Raw genomic sequence first — 20,111 nt, forward strand, 5'->3', positions numbered from 1 at the left:
CAAATGCAGCGAGATTTTTGCAGAGTGACTAAAAGCTCACACACAGATAAAACAGGAGTGTTCACATAAGAAGGTTTTTCCCCCTCCCTTCCAAACATTTCCATGCTCCCCCTCTCAATGAATTTGTCCCATCAGAGATTTCAGACCTGAGCTGAAAAAAGTGTGAATGCCATGTACTTGCAGAAAGGTTTCCAACATGACAAACTAGCAGCTCCCCAGGCAACCGGGAGTGATAACAATTCACTGGCATGTTCAGTAAAATGATTAAATCAACCTGCTGTTAGGGATTCCTTGTATTGTTTTCCTTCCAGAGGCCAGACAGTTATGAAAAGCATGACAAGAAGTACCAGCAAAAGCTTTGTCCAAGTGGGCTGTCAAAGCAGGTAGGATTGATTTACAACCAGCTCGAATCAAAGCAATTTTCACCTACAGTATTCAGAAGAGCCCAGAGTCAAACCGGAGGACAACTTTGCAAGCCAGACCAGCACGCTGGGTATCAGCATCTCATTTCATGCTGCTCTTGAAGCCCAAACACTCAAGGAAAACAGTATCTTGAATGTTTCTGCTGACCTGGCAAAAATCTGATGCAAGGCTAAAGCATGAAGAACCACCAAGATCCTGGATCCCAGGACGTCAAGTCCAATATACCTGGGCTGATTGTTTAAAGCCGAGCTCTGCGGGGCTCTGCTGCGTGCCCCCGAGCACTCGCAGCTCAAACGTCAGCAGGGAGGAGACGCAGCACTGCACGGATGACTGGAACAGCTCTTCCCAAAAAGCATCAAATTCCCTTTGCAGTTAGAGGCAATTAGGGAACAAATCTCTCCGCAACTATTTGAGGGCCTACCTACCCCTTTGTTTCTACCCCTTTTTAATGCACTCAACCCATCCTCACCTCTTTTAGGTTGACCTAAAAGATTTTGATACAGATTTCTGCACAGACAGCACTCGCAGATCTAGTCTTTAAAAGCAATGCATTCCAGTACCTGAAACAGCGTATTATTCCCCAAACTTCCTGGGTTTTGGTGCTCACGGAGATTTAAAGACAAACATTTCTGGCATCAAACTGAAAGCCATCTTAGAACTGGCCAGTACACTTCGACCATCCAATCTAACCTCCACCCTGATGCACGGTCAACGCTGAAGTCTAATCAGGTTGGTCGCGGCTCTGCCCAGGTGGGTCTCAAAGACCTGCTGCAGCACTCAACTTGCTCCAGCCTAGTCCTACCCATAAATTACAAGGGGGACAGTTCTAGTCCTGCTCCGTATTTCCAACTGAAACCCGCAGGTGTTGGGCACCAAGCACCTTACTGGAAAGTGTCTTCAAACCCTGATGACGAGCGGTGTAACTCCTCCACAGGGTTCAACTCTGGCCATTTTTCCTGATGAGACGTCTGCACTAAGCAGTCCATTCCCCTCAAGCCCAGGCAGCTCAGCCTGTGATTGCCTCCCACATGGACTCTGCTGGCTCAGAGTCTCCAAAAAGAGCTTCAAAACCTCCAAAAAGAGCTCCAAAACCTCTAAAAAGAGCTCGCCGATGCTTGCTGGAGCACACGCAGAGGGGCAGAGGCAGAAACCCCAGCTCCAGTGGGCAGCAATTGAGTGACTCTCCAAGCACGACTCAAAGTGATCACCTCCATCTGCTGCCCTCTCACGCCACCCAAACCACTTTCTGTGTACTGAGAACTCTGATAAGGCACACAAGGGTTTGTTTTGGAGAGCAATGACGCTGGGAGAAGATAAAGTGCTATTTTTTTCACTGTTATTTAACTATTTGAAAAGTCTTGGGCAGAGGGAGCCAACAACGATGCCCTTATTCTTTCAATCCTTGTTTCTCTTTCTGCATTTGTTGTCTTTAAAAGACCGTGCTGTGGCCACTTAAACAATTATTTCAGCAAAGTCAGTGCCAGAAGAAAACAAAAAATGAGCTTCTTAACCACAGATGGCAGTTTCTAGTGCTCAGCACTAAGCACCTGGCCGAATGAAGCCTTCAATATCCGTTGATTTAAATACTGTGCACTCCCACCAGAGCAGTCAAATAACTTCAGTGGCTGACTATTAGATAAACTGAATAAGCAGAAGGCAAGAATTGCTCTACCTGCCATGAAGACAACCAAAACAAGGTAAATTAGAGCACTGCCCTTGGGGAAGGAATAACTGCATTACCCCAGAAAGCATCATGGACTTTATGAAAAATCCAGGAGGCTAAAATTAAAATCCCACATACAGTTTCCCCCACGCACATACTCTTATTAAGTGTGCAAAGTGCAATCTGATTGTGGAAGTGCCATCAATCCCCTATAAACAGGCACCAAAATTCCAAATCTGTATGACTAGAGATTTGACAAAACAAAGATATGAAACTTCATAGTCCCTGAAGTTGCACAGAACTGGAGAACCCGAGAGCAGTCATCAGGGGTTTGGTTTTGACTTAACGGGGTTACGCACCCACTCTGCCCTGTCATGACTGCACGTGTCGCAGGGCGAAGCAGGTCCCAGGGCTTCCAGCTCCAGCCCCGACCATCAGTGCTGCCACGGCTCAGCAGGATGAGCAAAATGCGTTGTGGGGTGTCACAACTCGGTGACAACTAACGGCACGCATCCCCACGACAAAAGGTGTTACAGCAATTGTCATCACACGGCTCGCTGGCTGGCAAGAATCAGCAGAGGCCAAGGACTGAATGGGAAGAGAGACTACGACAGGTCTGAGACACCACAAGTAAGATTGTCCTGAGCTGCTGGGACGGGCTTCTTTGGGGAAAGATCATCCCCATCCTCCTGCTCCCTTTTCTGGCAGCACTAAAACAAATTCATACGTAGTTTGGAATAACATTGTTTTCTACAAACTGAGGTCCTGTACAGCACAGGGCTCCTCCAAGAAGCACCACAGCCAACCCACCGACTGTGGGAGCTCGTCATCCCAGGGTCCTACCTGAAAGTCGAATAAAAGAGACCCCCACAAAGAACTAGTTTACATCAGGAGCTACATTGCTTAATAAGATGTAGTAACTCAAGTAAGCTATTCTGGTTTTCACAACCAAAATACCTGTTCTGGTAAGAGGAAAATAGGAGTCGCCATCCCAGCTATCGCTCCACTCGCCAGGATGCTCTGCCCCTAACTCGGTGCTCCGTCCTTGTGTAACAGGACACGTCTGCAAGCCTGACCACGTTCAGCAAGTCTTAGGTACACGCTCGCAGTGCTGCACATTTACAAGCATTGCTGAATAGACACAATTCAGTATATATTCACACTTTTGCTGAAATACAGCCTATAGGTGGGGATGGGAACATAAACTAGAGACAGCAGGAACCTCACAATGGAGAAATACTGAATAAAACAGCCTACAGAAGCTCTTCCACAGCACCAGACAGCTAAAGAAACACTTGTTCCTAACATGACCTTTTCATCTCCCCTTTTCCATTATTTAAAAAAAAAAAAAATTCACTGCAAACCTGCTAAAATCTTGATTTCAAATACATCTCACCACAGTGAGTTCTCCTTGAAAATGCCATTCAACAGCTTTTCTGCTCTCGTGCACTGAAAGTGCAAGTGAATAAAAACATAAGATCGCTATTTCTCTAAAACTTTACAACTTGACAGTATTCATTCCTCCTAAATAGAGCAAAACTAGGTTTCCTCCGTATTCACTTTTCTCTCCAAGTCCCTCACTGTTCCTTAATCTACAACCATACATTAATTAAAAAATGAAAAGAAAAGGCAGAAAGACATAACCTATGTCCACAGAAGCGTAACCTCATTTACTAGAAGCATCCCAGTATTTTCAGAGCTCCCTTATGCATCCCCCACGCCATATGCAGCAGTAAAAACTTGTCACACTGACCACAACACTGCCTGCATCCCAATCCAAGCATTTGGTATTAATTTAAAATCCAGCAACGTGCAGGACGGGTAACTTGCCCAAGAGATTTATTTTCTGTTATGCTGCCTGTTTTCCCAGGTCAATACCAAGTTGAAACAAACTTCAGTAAAGGTGTATCTGCTAGGAGCTGGCTACATTTTAGTAACACAAGGACTTTCAGACTAAGAAAACGATGCAGATACATTATCCCTGTGATAACATGGCAAAGAATAAACAGTAATATATATTAAAGCGCTTCTCTGAATTAACTCATTGAGAGCAAGGAAGAGTTTCCACCTCTTCCCAGGCTCGAGCAGAAGTTTCATTCTTAAGCTTTCTTCTCAATATCACACACCGCCATTCAAAATAGCATTAAAATCCCCACGAAGAGAACAGAATCTTAGGAAAGTATGGAGGAGCTAAGCCAGAGAGGATGAGGACATGTCATCTCATTTCAGGTGTCTAAAAGGTCTCTCAAACTTCAGGGTGCCCCTAAGCCACCAATGCAACCAGCAGAAAGAAAACGACAGCTCAAGAAACACAGTCTGACTTCAGACATCTACCTTTGGATAAACTAATCACCGCCTGGATGCGCCTACCACGTGTAAGCGGAAATGAGCTGGACAAGTTCAGAATTAGAGTGATCACTTCAACAAAACCCCTAAATTAGGCAAAACGAAACCCACCGCTGCTCTCCCAGCCCAAACTCCTGCAATGCTGGTTCCTCTCCGCTGCCTTTGCCTGTTGGGTTGCCAGCCCTTGCGGCAGAGCCAGACCTGGCTCCAGTCCTGCCCCGGGGCTCGGTTCAGCCTGCCAAGACCTGCCCGCAGGCAGCGCCTAACAGATGCACCGCGGTCCCTGCCAGCCGTCCCGGCCGCAGCCAGGGGGAACCGAATCGCCTCTGCGCGGCCAGGGGGAACCGAATCGCCTCTGCGGACACCGAAGGGGATGAGTAGCCACCAGAAACTTTTGGTATGCAGGCAGCCAGATGATCAGCTCAAACCTCTGTTACTTTTGAGAATGGTCTGGGGGGGAAAAAAAAAGTCTTAAATATATTTTTTAAAATTCAGATCTCACTGCTCAGTGAGACAAAGTGAGAAAAATATGCAAATATTATGAGCCTTTATACTCCAGGCCAATATGCAATCATCACTAGGTCTGAGGAAAAAAAGAAAAGAAATAAATAAATTAATTAAAAAAATCCTACAAGCGAATGCACTATTATCTGATCTGGAACTTTTACACATTTTTCTGAACATCTTGGTGCTGAGCACCAAGGTAGAGGTGAGACACCCAACTGCCCACGGCTTGCACGATATTTTCCATGCATTTCGAGTGCCCCCAGCACAGGGCAGCTCCACGTCTGCAGCTGAGCCACGAGGCTTCAGCTGCTGCAAGAAAAACACCAAACTCTGAACTAAGCAAAGACAGAGCTGAAATGAAAAGCTCACGAATTTGAACAGCAGTACAAGTTAAATACCGTGTATATTTGTATTTATACATACACACATTTCACAGATTTTTTTACCTTAAGCACTTTGAAGATCATCTTTAAAACACCACAGATACCGCAGTCATTTATTCAATACCCAACTGTCCCACTGGATAAACTTTTAAAAGCGAGAAATGCACCTGCTTACAATCCTTGTGTTGTAACAGTTCCCTTCCCCCTCCTTCCTCCAAGTGGAAAAAAAAACCAAACAAAAAAAAAAGAAAATTGTGAAGCAGAGAGAAGCCCAGCTGACATAAAAAGGATGCCGAAGGGATGGGGGCTGAAACCATACAGGCTAGGGAGAGCTTGTGGTGTGAGATCCTGTATCCATGGGAAGGGAAAGCACCACCTCTATCATTGGTGCCAAAAAGCAGAACATTTTGAAGCCAAGAAACAAAAAGAATCATGTTTGCAGGCCAAGGTTACTCTCTGGGCTAAGTTATTGATGGTCTCTTCTTCCCCCCACCCCCTTTTAAACCCGCGAAGGCGGGTGACATCCATCCACAAGCCTGGCCCTGTATTTCCCAAACACAAGTGCCATTCCTCCCAGTGCCCTGGAGCACTGTCACCCGGCGGCAGCGTCACCGCTTCTCATCTCCCGTCAGAAACACTGAGAGACCAAACAGGAAAAGAAAGAAAAAAAGAAAAGAAAACCCAACAAAAACAACTGCTGTGAATGCTCAATACTGAGATTACACAGGTCGGGATTCAGCACCTCGCCGGTGGCTGCCTCTGAATACCAGCAGTGACTCAAAGCAGTTTAACAGCCTGCATGAAAATAATTCATTCCTTTGTCATGGGATCCAGTCCACGGTGTTACAGCGCTGGGCACAAGGCCCCGAGCCCATTCGGGACTGAGGGATGTTCCTGCTCTGGGGCTGCTGGGCTCCGAGCACATTTCTTCTGCTGCCACAGCCTCTCTGCCGCAGGGCAGAGTCTCCCCGGAGCAGGGGTCTCAAACACGGGGAACACCTGGGTGCACATCTGGATGAACATCTAAAATACCTAAGCAACATTTGCTCTGTCTGGTCTCCTGGCTGTCAGTCCCAGCAGGGGATCCCAGCGCTGAGTACCATGAGGCCAAGAGATTATTCTTTCTCTCCTTTTAAAGCTGCCGTCTCTGCACCTGGGAATGCAAAGGTTGCCACTGCTCAGTGGAAAGCAGCACTTTCCCCACTCATGGCAGCTCCCTATCTGCAATAAGCAGGGAAAAAATTAAAAAAAAAAAAGGGGGGGGGGGGGAAGGAAAAAAAAAGATCCCTCCAGGAATTTCAAGCCCTGACACTCTCCAAAAGGAGTTTTAAGTTCACTTGAGAACAAAGTGACTGTGCACATCTCACCCAGCACCATGGCTCTTGTAAAACAGCTGCCTCGGGTGAAGTCTCAGAAACGCCGAGGCTAATGGAGAACTTCGTTACTGACTCCCCTTCCTGCTCCTTCATGCCGCTGCTTTAGTGGAACTTTCCATATCTGGGGCTGGGGAATCAGAAAGGGAGCGGTTTGCCTTGAAAGGTCAAGCAAGATGCAGCACAGAGTTAGGAGCTATGTACATTAGGAGGAGAACTGAAATCGCTTGCAATTCTTGCAAAGAAACCACTTTTTAATTAGTTTCTCTCTGAGTCAGGCTAAAGACAATATGGCCTAAAAAAATACCAGAGTGACTTTTTTCTGCACATCTCTTCCATCTCCCTGTCCCTGTCCCCTCCCTGTCAAAGGCAAAGATGGACCTAAACTTACACCCACATGTAAAAATGAACTGGAACATTTCCCCATGGACAACATCACACAGTCTCATCCATAGCTTTTTTTTTCCCCCCCCCCCCTATCTGCATTGAGCAGTTTTACACAAAAGGGGACACCAAGTCCAGTGAGTAACTTACACTGGGCTTTAAGCAGGCTGGTACTCAACCCCAGAACTGGAAATTAAAGTGCTGGGAACACGCAAAGATCTCAGTCCTACAGCTGTACGTTAAATTTATAGTTCAATTATTTCTCTTTATCAGTGTCAGGATGAAGCCAGAAGAGGACATCTCTGCTGGTAACAGCAGCACATCTCTGCAATGCCTTCCGCTTGAGGAACAAAGAACAAACCACCACGACTGCCCACCCAAGGACCCCCCACCCCACCCCGAGAGCACCCACCCAGCTCCCTGCCCCCGTCCGACAGCACCGACACCTCGTCCCCTGGGGCAGCAGCTACTCAGTTGTCACAAATAACAGGCTGGCACGCTGAGGACAACCAAGAAAGGGGACGCACTGCCTCAAAACAGTGGATTATAAACTGGGGCAGCTCAGCTATTGCCCCACAAGAATATGAGCCTTCCCTGCAACAGGAGATCTTCGTAGAGATCTCCAACATCATCGTCTTCATCAGTGGTGGAGCCAGACAGCAGACGCAGGCATTACTGCAGCGGTGCCGGTGTGCCTTGCTTGGGAAAGAGACCCCTGAATCTCATCCAAGGCTGCAAGCTACCTGAATTTCCTGGCTCATCTTGGACACAGAGAAAGCAAAAGCTTGTACATAGAGGAGTAACTTGTAAAAGGCCATTTGCAGAGGCAGCAGCGGGGCTATGGTACATGCTAACATGGTTCAAATGGGGATCTGATACTGACCTCAGTACCAGTACCCTTCGGAGTCAAGGGGGAGTAAAAAGAGGGGAAAACACGTAAGTCACACTAAGTCTTTAGCCCAAACAGCACCTTTAGTCAGCCTTTGGATCTTCAAGTTCAAGCCTCTGAAAGTTTTAGATCCCAGGTTCAATATTCACAGATAACCTGCCAAGGGGATTTTCCCAAAGGGAACAAAATCCAGAACAGAACTAGTCTTCGGTTGCAGGCCATGGCTCCCACCAAACACACGACCAGTCTGCTGCAGCAGCTCCGCCTAAACTAGAACCCAGAAGCACCAGCAGACTTGTGCGGATTCCCATTCCCACACATCACAGAATGGTTTGGGCAGGAAGGGACCTTTGAGGACCACCTAGTCCAACCCCTCTGCAGTGAGCAGGGACATTTCTACTAGATGAGGTTGTGTCCAACCTGGCCTTGAATGTTTCCAGGGATGGGGCATCTACCAGCTCTCTGGGCAACTTGTGCCAGTGTTTTACCATCTTCACTCACTGTAAAAAAAATTCTTCCTGTTATCTAGTCTGAATCTACCTTATTTTAGTTAAAAACCATTACCCTTGTCCTATTACTACAGGCCCTACTAAAAAGTCTGTCCCCATCTTTCTTGTAAGTCCCCCTTAGGGACTGGAAGGGGCTCTAAGGTCTCCCCACAGCCTTCTCTTCTCCAGGCTGAACAACCCCAACTCTCTCAGCCTGTCTCCATAGCAGAGGTGCTCCAGCCCTCGGATCATCTCCGTGGCCTCCTCTGGACTCGCTCCAACAGCTCCATGTCCTTCTTGTCCTGGGGACCCCCGAGCTGGACGCAGCACTGCAGGGGGGTCTCACCAGAGTGGAGCAGAGGGGCAGAATCCCCTCCCTTGACCTGCTGGTCACGCTGCTGGGGATGCAGCGGAGGACACGGTTGGCTTTCTGGGCTGTGAGTGCACATTGCTGGGTCATGTCTAGCTTTTCAGCCACCAGTAGCCCCAGGTCCTTCTCCTCAGGGCTGCTCTCAATCCCTTCCTCCTCCAGCCTGTATTGATATCAAGGGTTTTCCTGACCCAGGTGTAGGACCTTTCACTTGGCATTGTTAAACCTCATGAGGTTCACACGGGGCCACTTCTCGAGTTTGTCCAAGTCCCTCTGGATGGCATCTTGTCCCTCAGGCTTATCAACTGCACCACACAGCTTGGTGTCATCTGCAAATGTGCTGAGGGTGCACTCGAGCCCACTCTCTATGTTGTTGATGAAAATATTCAACAGTATTTGTCCCATCCTCCTCGTTGAAGCAAAACAACTGTTCAAGCTAACTTAGACAGACAGGGTGCTTTTCCAGTCCATACTTCCCAGCTCCATACACTGTTGCCCATCCCTCAAAGAAACTATTTCATTGCCATCTTGCAAGTCTGCTGTAATGACTTCATGTTCAAGCAACACTCAAAAATATAAATTCTCTGCCAATGCTAAACACTGTTATTAACAGGATTTAGGGACATTAACTAATTGAACTGCTATGACAATCACAGCTGGGTAACGAAGGTCAGCAAAGAACACCACATACAGCACAACGACCATGCAAACCATTGTCTTTTACAAACATGGCACGCTTGCCAAGAGAAGAATACAATCTGAACGTTACCACAAGAATGGAGACTATGCAATTCAGATTTTAGGACTCTTCTTTCCCCAGTAACAGAACTGGACAATAAGCTGAAGCCTTGAGATTGCTCCTGCACAGGGAGGGTTCTCAGCTTCCTTTTGACACACAGTATTTTCTTTAAGTCAAAATTAGTCAAGACATACAAGGCACAGAATTGTCTCTCTTCCCATCCTCCTTCTGGATTTTTACCTCCACAGACTCTCGACACTTACCTTAAGATCAACCAAGACTAAAAACTAAATAAACTAAACTCCCGAGCCAAGCAAGGCAAAGGATCCAAGCCAGCGTCTCCTCCCAGAGCAACGTGACCTCAGACTTCATCTCTGCTCTGCCCAGACCAGAGGTCCATACGCAACCGGCGTCAGCAGCAGCACTCACGTGCTCCCAGTTAATATGCAAGCACCACGGCCACATCTGACACAGCATTCAATATTCTGCCTGTTCTGAGCTTTACTTTCCAACTAGAGCAGCTTGACAAAACATTATGCTGGACAGAAGAGAAAGAAAAAGCCATGCTCTACTCACACACATCCGAATTAAGCCCAAAATTTTGTTTCTAAGCTAAGACTAGGTATTTTGATGGGGCCTCTTCAGTGCTTTTCTAATGCTCTATTATGGAAAGGAGAACAAAAATACACCAAATCCCTACAGAGCTATGAGAAGTAACTAGTCAAGGAATAATAAAGCCATGGAAAGAAAGGAGCAGGGGGGAAGATAAAGGGTAGTGGGGCTTTTTTTTTTCCTAATCCCACTGACACATTTATTAAGCCCTCAGATTTGTGTGCATGCAACTCACAGACAACTACGCAGGAAAGACTTCATCAAATTAACATATGCGCTGCATCCTGCAAAGTAAAAACAAGCAGAAACAACGCAGAAGCCACGAAGCATCCTGCAACGGCACGAGGTGTGGAGTGTCTAACCCCACAGGCCATCCTGCAGCAATCAGTGCCTGTTCTGGAGCAAAGAGAAACTCACAGGAAAACAGAAAGTTAACTTTAATAGAGGGAGGAAAAGGGCTAGGTCATCGTGTGGCGCGGATCAGAGTTCAGTTAAAGCCAGTCACACAGACGAGGTTCAAAGTAACTCCTGTAAGCTTCACAGTCACACCAAAGCAGAAGTGAAAATGAGATATAATTCTTTAGGTGGGTGGAGATGGATGGACTGAAAAGCAAATTTGCATCTTCTGGGGAAGATCTCTGCTCAGAATAAACACGGGAGGAGAACGGAGCCGCTCTGTTCATGGGAGCACACCTGAGACCCTCGGGGGACAGGGCACATCTCCAAGCCCCCAGTTTTGTTCCCATCACGTGCCAACCTCATGAGCGAGGTCTGGCCCTCAACCGAGGCAGGTGCTCACCTTCCTCTTTGTTGTTGGTGATATCTTTCAGCAGCTCAGTCTTCATGCAGGCGTCTTTCCTTGTCTCTCCCTTACTCAGCACTGTTCGCTAAGGGTGGGGAGAGAAGAGACAGGGGAGGGAAAAAAAAGAAATATCACTGTTTAGCTCAATGTTTATACACACGTTGCATTTAAATCAAGAGAAAATCATGGACACATCCTGTTTACATCACAGGCAAACCTCATTCTGCAAAATAACGCTGCCAGGAAACTGCCACCAAGGCACAGGTCAAAGATAAAAAAGGGCAAGTCTTGCCCCAGCTGACAGCCCGTCTCGCCCGAGAAGCAGAGGGGCTTCGAGCTGTGCCTGAGCTGGGACCTCACAGCTCTTTGGGTAAGATGCAGCCAGACAGATTTCTGAGTGTAACGTGCTTGGGAATCCAGCTGAGTGTGTCTGTACAGGCACGGCTGGAAACAGTCGGGAAAGGCATCGCACGGAGGTGACCCTTACTGCCCAAAACTTCCTAGGTTTAGGGTGGGGGGAGGCAGATCTATCCAACTTCTCATTACATGTCATTTATCAACATCTACAGCCCAAGCACGCTTCTGGTGGGTTTGCTTTTTTTGTAGTTCATTCAAATGTAACTTACAAAATGCAAACCATCAGTTTGCTACAGCTAACTCATCATTCATAACATCCATGTTTATTAAAGTTAATGAGTTCTATTTTTAATTCTATAGAAAGCAATTTTTCTTTTTTCCCTTTTTTTTTTTTTTTTTGCAAAAAGGGAACACCTGCTCTTCTCCTCTGCCTTTCACACACCTGGAGTCACATTGCTAGATCAGGTTTGCAGCCTTAATACCTCCTCTTTCTTTTTTTTTTTTTTTCTGAAGTGGCAAGACAAAAAAAAAAAAGCTACTGAGAAAGAACAAAAGCAAAAAAGTATTAAAAAAACCAACTCCAAACACACACACACAAGAGAAGGGGTCCTGTGACACAGCTCTGTGTTTAAGGAGACAAGCTGGTCCGAAAGGTAAACATGGCGACTGCCTTGCAAAGCTGCGGTGCGATCGGGGAGGCAGCGATGGCCAGACCCGGCTGGCGAAGGGTTCGGCACGCTCTGCCTGCGTCGCAGGACAAGAATGAGCCCAGGTCAAACCAACCGCTGAAGGCCAGCACCCAGAGCAGACGATGCCTGCGGCCATGCAAATCACAAGGTTTAAAGCATGCTGAGTGATAAAGAGAAAAAACAACCTGTCCATCTCCCATAAAGCAAGCAAAAGAGATAAGACGCACACATGAAGTCTGGCGTATCGGCTCCAAAACCATTCTCAGCAGTAGCTTGCCCTTCCCCACATCAGTTTCTGTCCGAAGCTAGCACAGGAGATGAGCCTTGGTGTTGCTACTACCAACTACCCTGACATTTTTGTTTCCATGTGAATTCAGCTGCAATGCCAGGTGCCGGCAGGTACTGCAGAGCGGAGTCTTCCCTCACCCCAATTTCCGCAGCCCCCCATCCCATACAGCCAGCGAGGGCTCATCCAGCACCGGGTCCCTGCCCCTGGGCCACCGCGGTGCTGTGGGACCACCCTGCCCTGCACCTAAAAGCCATCATCTGCAAAGCAACACACTGCTGATAGGAAGGAAGAAAAATCAAGGGGCACCAGCTGGGCGCAGGCTGCTTGGGAAAACCTCCACCGCCTGCCAGACCTGCCCACGCGGAGCTAAGGGCACCTTCAAGGATTGCTCCTCTAGCGAGGAGGAAGGTGGTCATGGGTGGTTGCCTGCCCCCGAACGCAAGCAAACACCAAACACGGCCACGTCTAGATGCTCTCAGCAAGAGGGAACTCGTGCCTCGAGCACACCACCTTCAGATTTTCAAACCAAAAAGCAAGCTGTACGCGTTAGAAACCTCCGCTCAGCCAACCGATCAGGTAGCCTGAAACAGAACATACCTCCAGCAGACACTGGCCAACAGCTTCCTTCAAGAAATGATCATAAAAACACAGCCCAAAGTTTGAACATAGACCAGCTTTTAATTTATTTGCTAAGCCAATAATATATATCCTTGCTGCAAACAATCTCCTTGTAAACCCTACCTCTCCTCTACTCGGACTTCTTGTAAACTGGGAATAACTTCACTTTTCTCGTGCGCTTAACCTGCTGCAAGACTGATGCAAAGAGAACTGCAGAGAACTGGGGCTGAAGCGCAGCCCCACGGCCCCCACCATGGGAAGGGGCACCCAGGCCCTTGCCCCAGACACGTGGAGCAGTCCGTCTAACAGGGACCAGCTTGTTTTCCCAACCTCTCCTGCAACAAAGAAAGGTCTTGATGTTCCTGCTATTAAACTGACTCATACTGGAAGCCCCAGGATTTCCAGCAGGTCATTTTTGCCCATTCAATTCTCAGTTTTTATTTTACAAGCAGCAACTGCACTCCACAAATCATCCACGCTCTCCCTTCCACAGAGGTGTTGCTGCTGCTCAGCCCACGCCTGAGAAAAAGCCACTGTAGGAACCCTGGAGTCAATCAGCCCTCGGCAGTTAACGACCACCCTCCCTCCTCGCTGCAATTACCAGGAGTTCGGGGCTGCCAGCGGTGGGAGCTCTCAAAGCAGAAGTTCCAGTGCCAAGCGAGGCCAGAGAGAAACCATCGCTTTCTGTCCTGTGGGAGTAACAAAAAGCTGGGTGCCAAGGCAAGGCTAACCAAGGTGGCACCTGACGGGCACTCCTGGTCCCTATCTCAGGGACACATCCCTCGCTAGCAGCGGCGGCGGCTTTACAACTTCCATGCCTTGCTCTGAAACAAACAGAAACTCAGCATCAAGGTAGAAAAGAAAATAATAATCATTAAAAAAAGCCAACTGTGAATTTTGAAGCATTTTGATCAAAAAGAAGCTACAGGAAACCCCTGCGAAGCTCTCGAAGCCTCTTCCCCCCAGGCCAGCGCTCGCCCCTCCTTGCTCCATCACCCCTTGGCAGATGCGGCAGCCGGCACCCAGCACCGACGGGCACCCACCGGGCACCCCCCTCCAGCCGGGCAGCGCTGCCCATTCATTCCCACCGGCCCACAACTCCACCCAAGCCAACTTAGCAACAACTTCACCGCAAGTGTCAATACCTCCAATTTTTTTTTTTTTTTTTTTTTTGGTGGTGTGTGTTGGTTTGGGGTTTTTGTCCCCCCCCCTCCCCTCTCTTAACTTCAGAGCAAACTCCCCTTTCTGCTCACACTCCCCATGCCCCAATCCGCCGGCTCCCGATTGGCAAGGAAATCCTATACCCACCCTCCCCGCCGAGAAATGTCTGCTCTTGCAGCAGTCCCAACAAAGCCAACTGCCAAGCACAGCCTGCTTCACAATAAAAGTCTCACTCTCTCCATTTTTTTTTTCTTTTTTTTTTTTTCCCCTCCTTCCCCCCTTTCCCGCAGCCGTCCGCCTCCATTCCCTCACCGACCCCAAGACTGATTATTAACCTTCGGTGGCTGGAGAGCCTCCATAAAGAGTACACACCGCCAGCAATGAAGTATTATTTCCCCTTCTTTTTATTTTTAGGTTTCAAGGGGAAGAAAAAAATTACTGCATCTGAAGAAAGACTGATTAGGTCTTTGAAAGGGCTTTAAAAGCCATGAGGATCTAAGCAGAGGAGCTAGTGCTGGTTTAGTTTTTCCTCTCCACCTCTATTTACAAGAAAACAGGCTTCCTCTCCTCCGTGAGGTCTTTGGAGGGGATGGAAGATGGGTCAGACCAGCCAAGGAAAGGCTCTGCAGCATTTCCAAACAGACGACAACTAGAAACTACAGTGGTGCCTTTAAAACAAAACAAAACAAAAGCCCACAAAAAAAAGAAAAAAGAAAAAAAGCAAAGCTGGGAAACACAGAAAGAGCTTTCTCAGCCTCCTCCTTGGCATTTTCATCAGCCATCCGGGTGCCCTTCGCAAAAGTCCAAACAGGTTTTATAGGCAAAGACAATACATGCACAGGAAAACTCCAACATATTGCAGCTTACCAAGCCCAAGAGACCAGTGAGTTACATCATGAACCAGAGCTCTCTCCAGGCAGACCAGGAAGGAGCGGAGGTTGATGTGCTAAGATGTCTACCTTCACCAGGGTCTTTTTTTTTTTTTTTTTGTCTTAAAAATCAACAGTCTAGGAACCTGAGGCTTTGCAGCAGCGTTATTCTGATCGGAGCCATGCAGCTAAAGCAGGTCGATGTGAAAGAGGGCTGGGCGCAGGGGACCCCTCTGAAACTGTGCTCGCTCCCGTTCGGGGCAGCAGCTGCACCCACACATCTGCCTGCAGACCCGGTGGGACGGACAGGACTGATCCTGCCCGGCCCCCAGGAGCTGGACACCAACCCCTCAGAGGTGACGCCACTGGGCCAGCTCCCCGATGGAGCCGGGGCTCCAGCAAGGCTCTCGCCAGCCCTTCAGGATTTCACCTCCTGTGCAAGGCGGCGGTGAGGTTTGCAACACACACTGTGGCAAGGCAGAGAGGCAAAGCTCTCGGTAAATGATGCAAGCCCAGCAGCAGCAGCAGATTCTCATTCACTCATTTTTTTCCCTCCCTTTTTCTCCTAAAACAATAAATAGTAAAAATAACACAAGGCAAACCAACTCGCTCATAATAACCTTTGCCTTAAAGACAAGACAAATATTTTGTACTTAATTACACAGGAAGTAATGATGAAGAAAATGCTTGTGGAAAGAGAGTGTTTCTTTTGTAGGCATGTGAAGGCTGCTCATTTGAGATCTCGGCGCTGCTCAGGTCCTGCTGTGCACGTCAAGGTCTGGGATCACTGCTCGTGGGGACGCTGACCACGGGCCTGTCATTAGAAGCAGCAGAAGCATTTGATCTGGAGAAGGAAGGAAGCGTAACCACCAGCGTACCTGGCCTACAAAGCAGTCACCAGTCTCAAAGCTCTTTTTTCTCAGGTTAAGGCCACTTCCTCATAAGCCTCGTGCAATCATGTGAACGTGGAATTTTATCTGCAGCTCACAACAAGCACTGCCCTCAGCCTGAAGTTTGTCCCCAAATCAAATTCTTTGCAATTCTTTTGTCTCCTGAATTCCTTTCATCCAGACTCTTCCTAAAAGAAAAGAAGCACGTCCTTCTCTACCCCCCATGTCCTCTCTCCTATTCCAGCGGCACAAATCAACTCCCGAAACAGGGGGAAGGGTAGAAACGAGGTGCAAGTCCCTGCACGCAACAGCTGGGAACAAGGAGACACGTGCATGAAACACAACAGGACTTAAAGCGACTCCTCGTAAGACAACGCGATCCGCAATGGCGTGCAGGCTCCAGGCAAGGGGGGGTTTGCAGAGCCCGAGCCCCTCCTGTACAGGGGAGGCCGATCGATCAGACAACAGCCCTAGCCTGGATGCAGCTACGCTTCCTCGCCACTTCCATGCTGGGAAGCATCGTACCCATCTAGCTGTGTCCCAGTACAGTTAAAGCCAGTGCATCTTGTATGTGCAGGCAAGTGTAAACCCAGAGCAGACAAAGGCATCTCCTCCTTCCACGGACTGAGGTTAGCAAGGAGTACAGCTGCCGCATGCCTTCTCCTAGCGCCCGGGAGGGGAGGGAGGGAAGAAAGCCCTAAAATGGAGACCAAGATTCATCGCCATCTCTAGCAAAAGCAAACCAGCCATTTCAGAAACACCCAGTCCCCAGGAAGGCTTAGCCAGCATAAACCCGTAGCACCAAGAGCAGCCTGAAGCAAGGAGACTGCAGCAGCCCAGGGCAGGGGAGCCGGAAGGCACCTCGCCCCCATCAATGGGCCTCAGGCACTTCTTCAGCCTCCACGCTCCTCTTCCTCCCACCCCCAAACCACCGCAGCCAGCGGAGCAGCTCCCTCTCCCCCTGCCCATCCTAATGGCGCCCGGCAGAAGGGCTGGTCGGGGCAGTGGCGGAGGGGAAGCCCCGCGTGGGCTTCCCTGGGGACCTGGAGGACCTCGACTCAGCTGCCCACACCACCTCCGCCTGGGTCACCTCCAGCTACCCAGAGGCCAGCAACAAGACAGCGACGCCTGCAAGCCGGGAAAACAGACAGGGAGAGGGGAGAAAAAAAAAAAAAAAGACAAAAAAAATAATAATAATCACACTTGCACCCTCGGGCCTGTCCCTCTAATAACTACAGCAAAACCTCACCAAGGCTTTACTCTCCTGGAGGGTGAGAAAGCGACACAGTGCTGCCCAGCACCCGAAGTCCTAGAGGTGGGAGATCCTCACACCCTCTCCTCCATGGCCTACGGGCTTCGTCCCCGGCGTGGGGCCTGTGTTATTTTTTTTCTGCTCTGTCATTAAGAGTGGAGCCTGGTCTTTTCCTTCAATCCCAAGAATTGCACTGAATTAGATCATCTTTCCCGGCTCACTTCCCCCTACAGGCAGCTCCCGAGCATGCTCAGCGCGGCCGGCGCTGCCATTTCATAACTGCATTGTTTACAGACACACACTGACCTGCCATTTTTTGACAGGAGGAGAGGAGCCGGCGTTTGCCTCCCGACCACTCGCAGGCCCCCAGCCCCTCGTCATAAAAATCCCCTTTGGAGAAGGGAAATTGCAGGCTGTGGGTTTGTGGTGGTGGTTTTGTTGTTTTTTTGCCCTTTTTTTTTTTCTGTCTTCCTTTTTCCTCCTTGATTTAGGTCAAAATCCACCTGCTTTGGAGGAGATGTTAACCCCTTTGGGGGTTGGGAGGACAGGTCTCACAGAGCTCGATCCAAAAGGCCAGCCATGATTTTTTGCTTCTTCAAATCACAACCGTGCTTCAATGTCACCTAAAAATATAATATCCAGCCCAGTCTGCCATCCTCCGTCAAGCCTTCCTCTGTGAGAGAAAGAGTTGGAAATATGGTATTTCCCTTGAATAAACAAGTTGGCTGAGTCCCAGCACATACAGTTTTCTCCTTTAAATGAAAACCAGAGTATTTTTGCAGGCACACAGGAAAACGAGGAGAGGAGGAGGGGAAAAGTTCCTCATTTAACACCAAGAGCTCCATGCAAAGCCTTGCAAGCTTTCTCCGAGCCCTTCTCTGTTCCAGCCCTCTCCCTGTCTGTGCTGATCATACTTTACAGGTGAAAGCAGCTCTGACTTATGACGGAGAGAAAATGCCAGAAGAGCTGGAGGTTTCCTCATCCTTGGAACAAGGACAAGTTGTGAAAAGCTTCCTTTGCAAGAGGCACTGTGCTGCTCCAACACAGTATGGCAGCGTTGCAGGGAGGACGCTTGCACGTCAGATCATCTTAACCCCCACTGCCTCGACCCTACTCCCCCATGTCCACCAGCCTTCCCCCTCCTGATGGGGACTGAAGGAAAAAGATAAATAAATTACCTGGTTTGAGGGAAGCAAGCTGTTATGTTGGATCCCAGAATATTCTTTTTTAAAAAATGCTTGCTCTACATTTTTTCCCCTCTAATTTCTTTTTCTTTTTTAAGGATACTTTCCAGTTAGCTCGTACAGTTTGTGAGCTTCATTCCTGCTGCTTTCCTGACTACTGTAAATCCTGGCAGGCAACGCTGCCCGTCCTCCTGCTCTGCCCCCCTCCAGGACCAGCGCCACCGTACAGCAAAGCCAGACATTTCCTCCTCCACCCAAGAGACCAAGGAGCTCACATCGGCACGGGGAGGGACAGATCCCACGGGACCAAGGGAAACACGAGGGGACATGAGGGTCTTCTCTGCAAAGAGTTTGACTTCACAGGAGTCAAAAATAACTGGCTGAAAATGGTAGTTAAGGGTTATAAATTCATTTCCCAATCAGTGACATTATGTGTCCCTGCAGGAACATATGGTCCCCCAAGCCTTTCACCTGAACCAAGAGAAAGGTAGCTGTCCTGCTGCGGCCATTCCTCGACCGCTCTCAGCTTCAGGAGCGGGAAGGGGAGAAGAAAAAAACTTCAGGGAAAAGCAGCGAAAGGACAACAAAGAGGAGCAGCAGGAATCAAGCCAGCCCTCCCCCAAACCAGCTGGCCAGGAGGGCGAAGCTCCTTAAAACTCCTTGTTTACCTGAATAAAATAGCTCCCTGCCATCGCACGAGATGCGCAAGGTCCCCTTTCATTAGGAAATGGCACCGCATGGGAGAGGTCGGGGGAGCTGGGGTCCAGTGCTGGCAAAAGGAGCCCCAGGACAACCTCCGCAGCCCGAGTCCCCAGGTCGTGGGCCCAATCCTGCCCCCACCATCGCCAGGCCCACAGTTTGTCTAACGGGGGCTGATCAGTAAGAAATATGCCCCGTGCGTGCCGCAGAGCTCAGCTCTGTCCAAACATGTTCTTCGGAAGAGGGGAAGAGCTCGTGCTGGCACTACAGAGCCAGTTAAATAGATGAAGGGGAAAAAACCAAGACCCCAGGGCCCCACTTTGGGGCTCTTAACCCTTGCTGAAAAGCAGCGACGTCCAGACCTCGGGTTTCTCTCTTCCCTCCAAAGTAGGTCAGGCTTTTCAGCGTCTCTCTGCAGATGCTTTCAAAGGGCATCAGCCGGCAGGGACGGAGCATTAGGTGTTTTCGGCCAGCTGTCACACCAGTGTCATCGTGGTCACCACCACACAGAAGCACACGTCGCACACCTCAGCGTTTTTTTGGTTGCTTGTTTCCTCAGCCTTCATCAAAGCCAAAGCACATTTCTTCCCCTGGATGGGAGCCGATCAGGCAGCACGTCAAGGCCTCTGCTCTTCACTGTTAAAAAGAAATCTCATTTCTCTTCTTCTGACTTCTTCTGATGCCTTTTCCTTTAGCACACATCTTCTAGGTGACGAATAATGAGTGTATTTATAGTCCAGCGGAGACACGATAGATATTTAGATTAGCTATCACAGCCTGTCCTGTAAGCTCCCTAATCTTTTAAATGCCATCTTCACATCTCACTCCTCGATTGAAAATTCAATATTGCGTCTGCACAGCAGTTTCAGGGGTCTTCCCCAAGCCCAGCAAGCTCAGGCCGGTGTTTTGCCCCCTGGCAGGGATGCCTGGACCCCCCATGGCTCTGGGACCTCCGGCGTCTGCCCCAAGTCCCTCTGAGGTCTGTGGCAGCCCACAGAGCTGTCTGCATGTAACACAAACGACAGCAAAAAAAAAAAAACCAAACCCAAGAGTATGGCAGGGCCAGGGGTCTGAATTTTAGGCAACTTTTTAAATAAGCTGCAGACATGGGCCTCCTGCCATGA

At 48.9% G+C, this 20,111-nt stretch overlaps 1 protein-coding gene across 19 annotated transcripts in view; it reads right to left on the reverse strand.

Annotated features, from left to right (window-relative positions):
• EHMT1 (euchromatic histone lysine methyltransferase 1) overlaps window positions 1–20,111 on the reverse strand; it is a 123,143-nt gene that overhangs the window by 52,671 nt on the left and 50,361 nt on the right. For 12 of the 19 annotated variants that reach the window (XM_075772786.1, XM_075772775.1, XM_075772785.1 and 9 more), the window contains exon 2: window positions 10,977–11,064. In XM_075772786.1, coding sequence (XP_075628901.1) covers window positions 10,977–11,064 — 88 coding nt within the window. Of the gene's footprint in view, window positions 1–10,976; window positions 11,065–13,533; window positions 13,692–17,101; window positions 17,300–20,111 lie in introns of those variants that run through there. The other 7 variants (XM_075772773.1, XM_075772770.1, XM_075772771.1 and 4 more) reach the window with 4 other exon arrangements.

This window comes from Balearica regulorum, chromosome 20, assembly GCF_011004875.1.
Source record: "Balearica regulorum gibbericeps isolate bBalReg1 chromosome 20, bBalReg1.pri, whole genome shotgun sequence".
Classification (NCBI taxonomy): Eukaryota; Metazoa; Chordata; class Aves; order Gruiformes; family Gruidae; genus Balearica; species Balearica regulorum.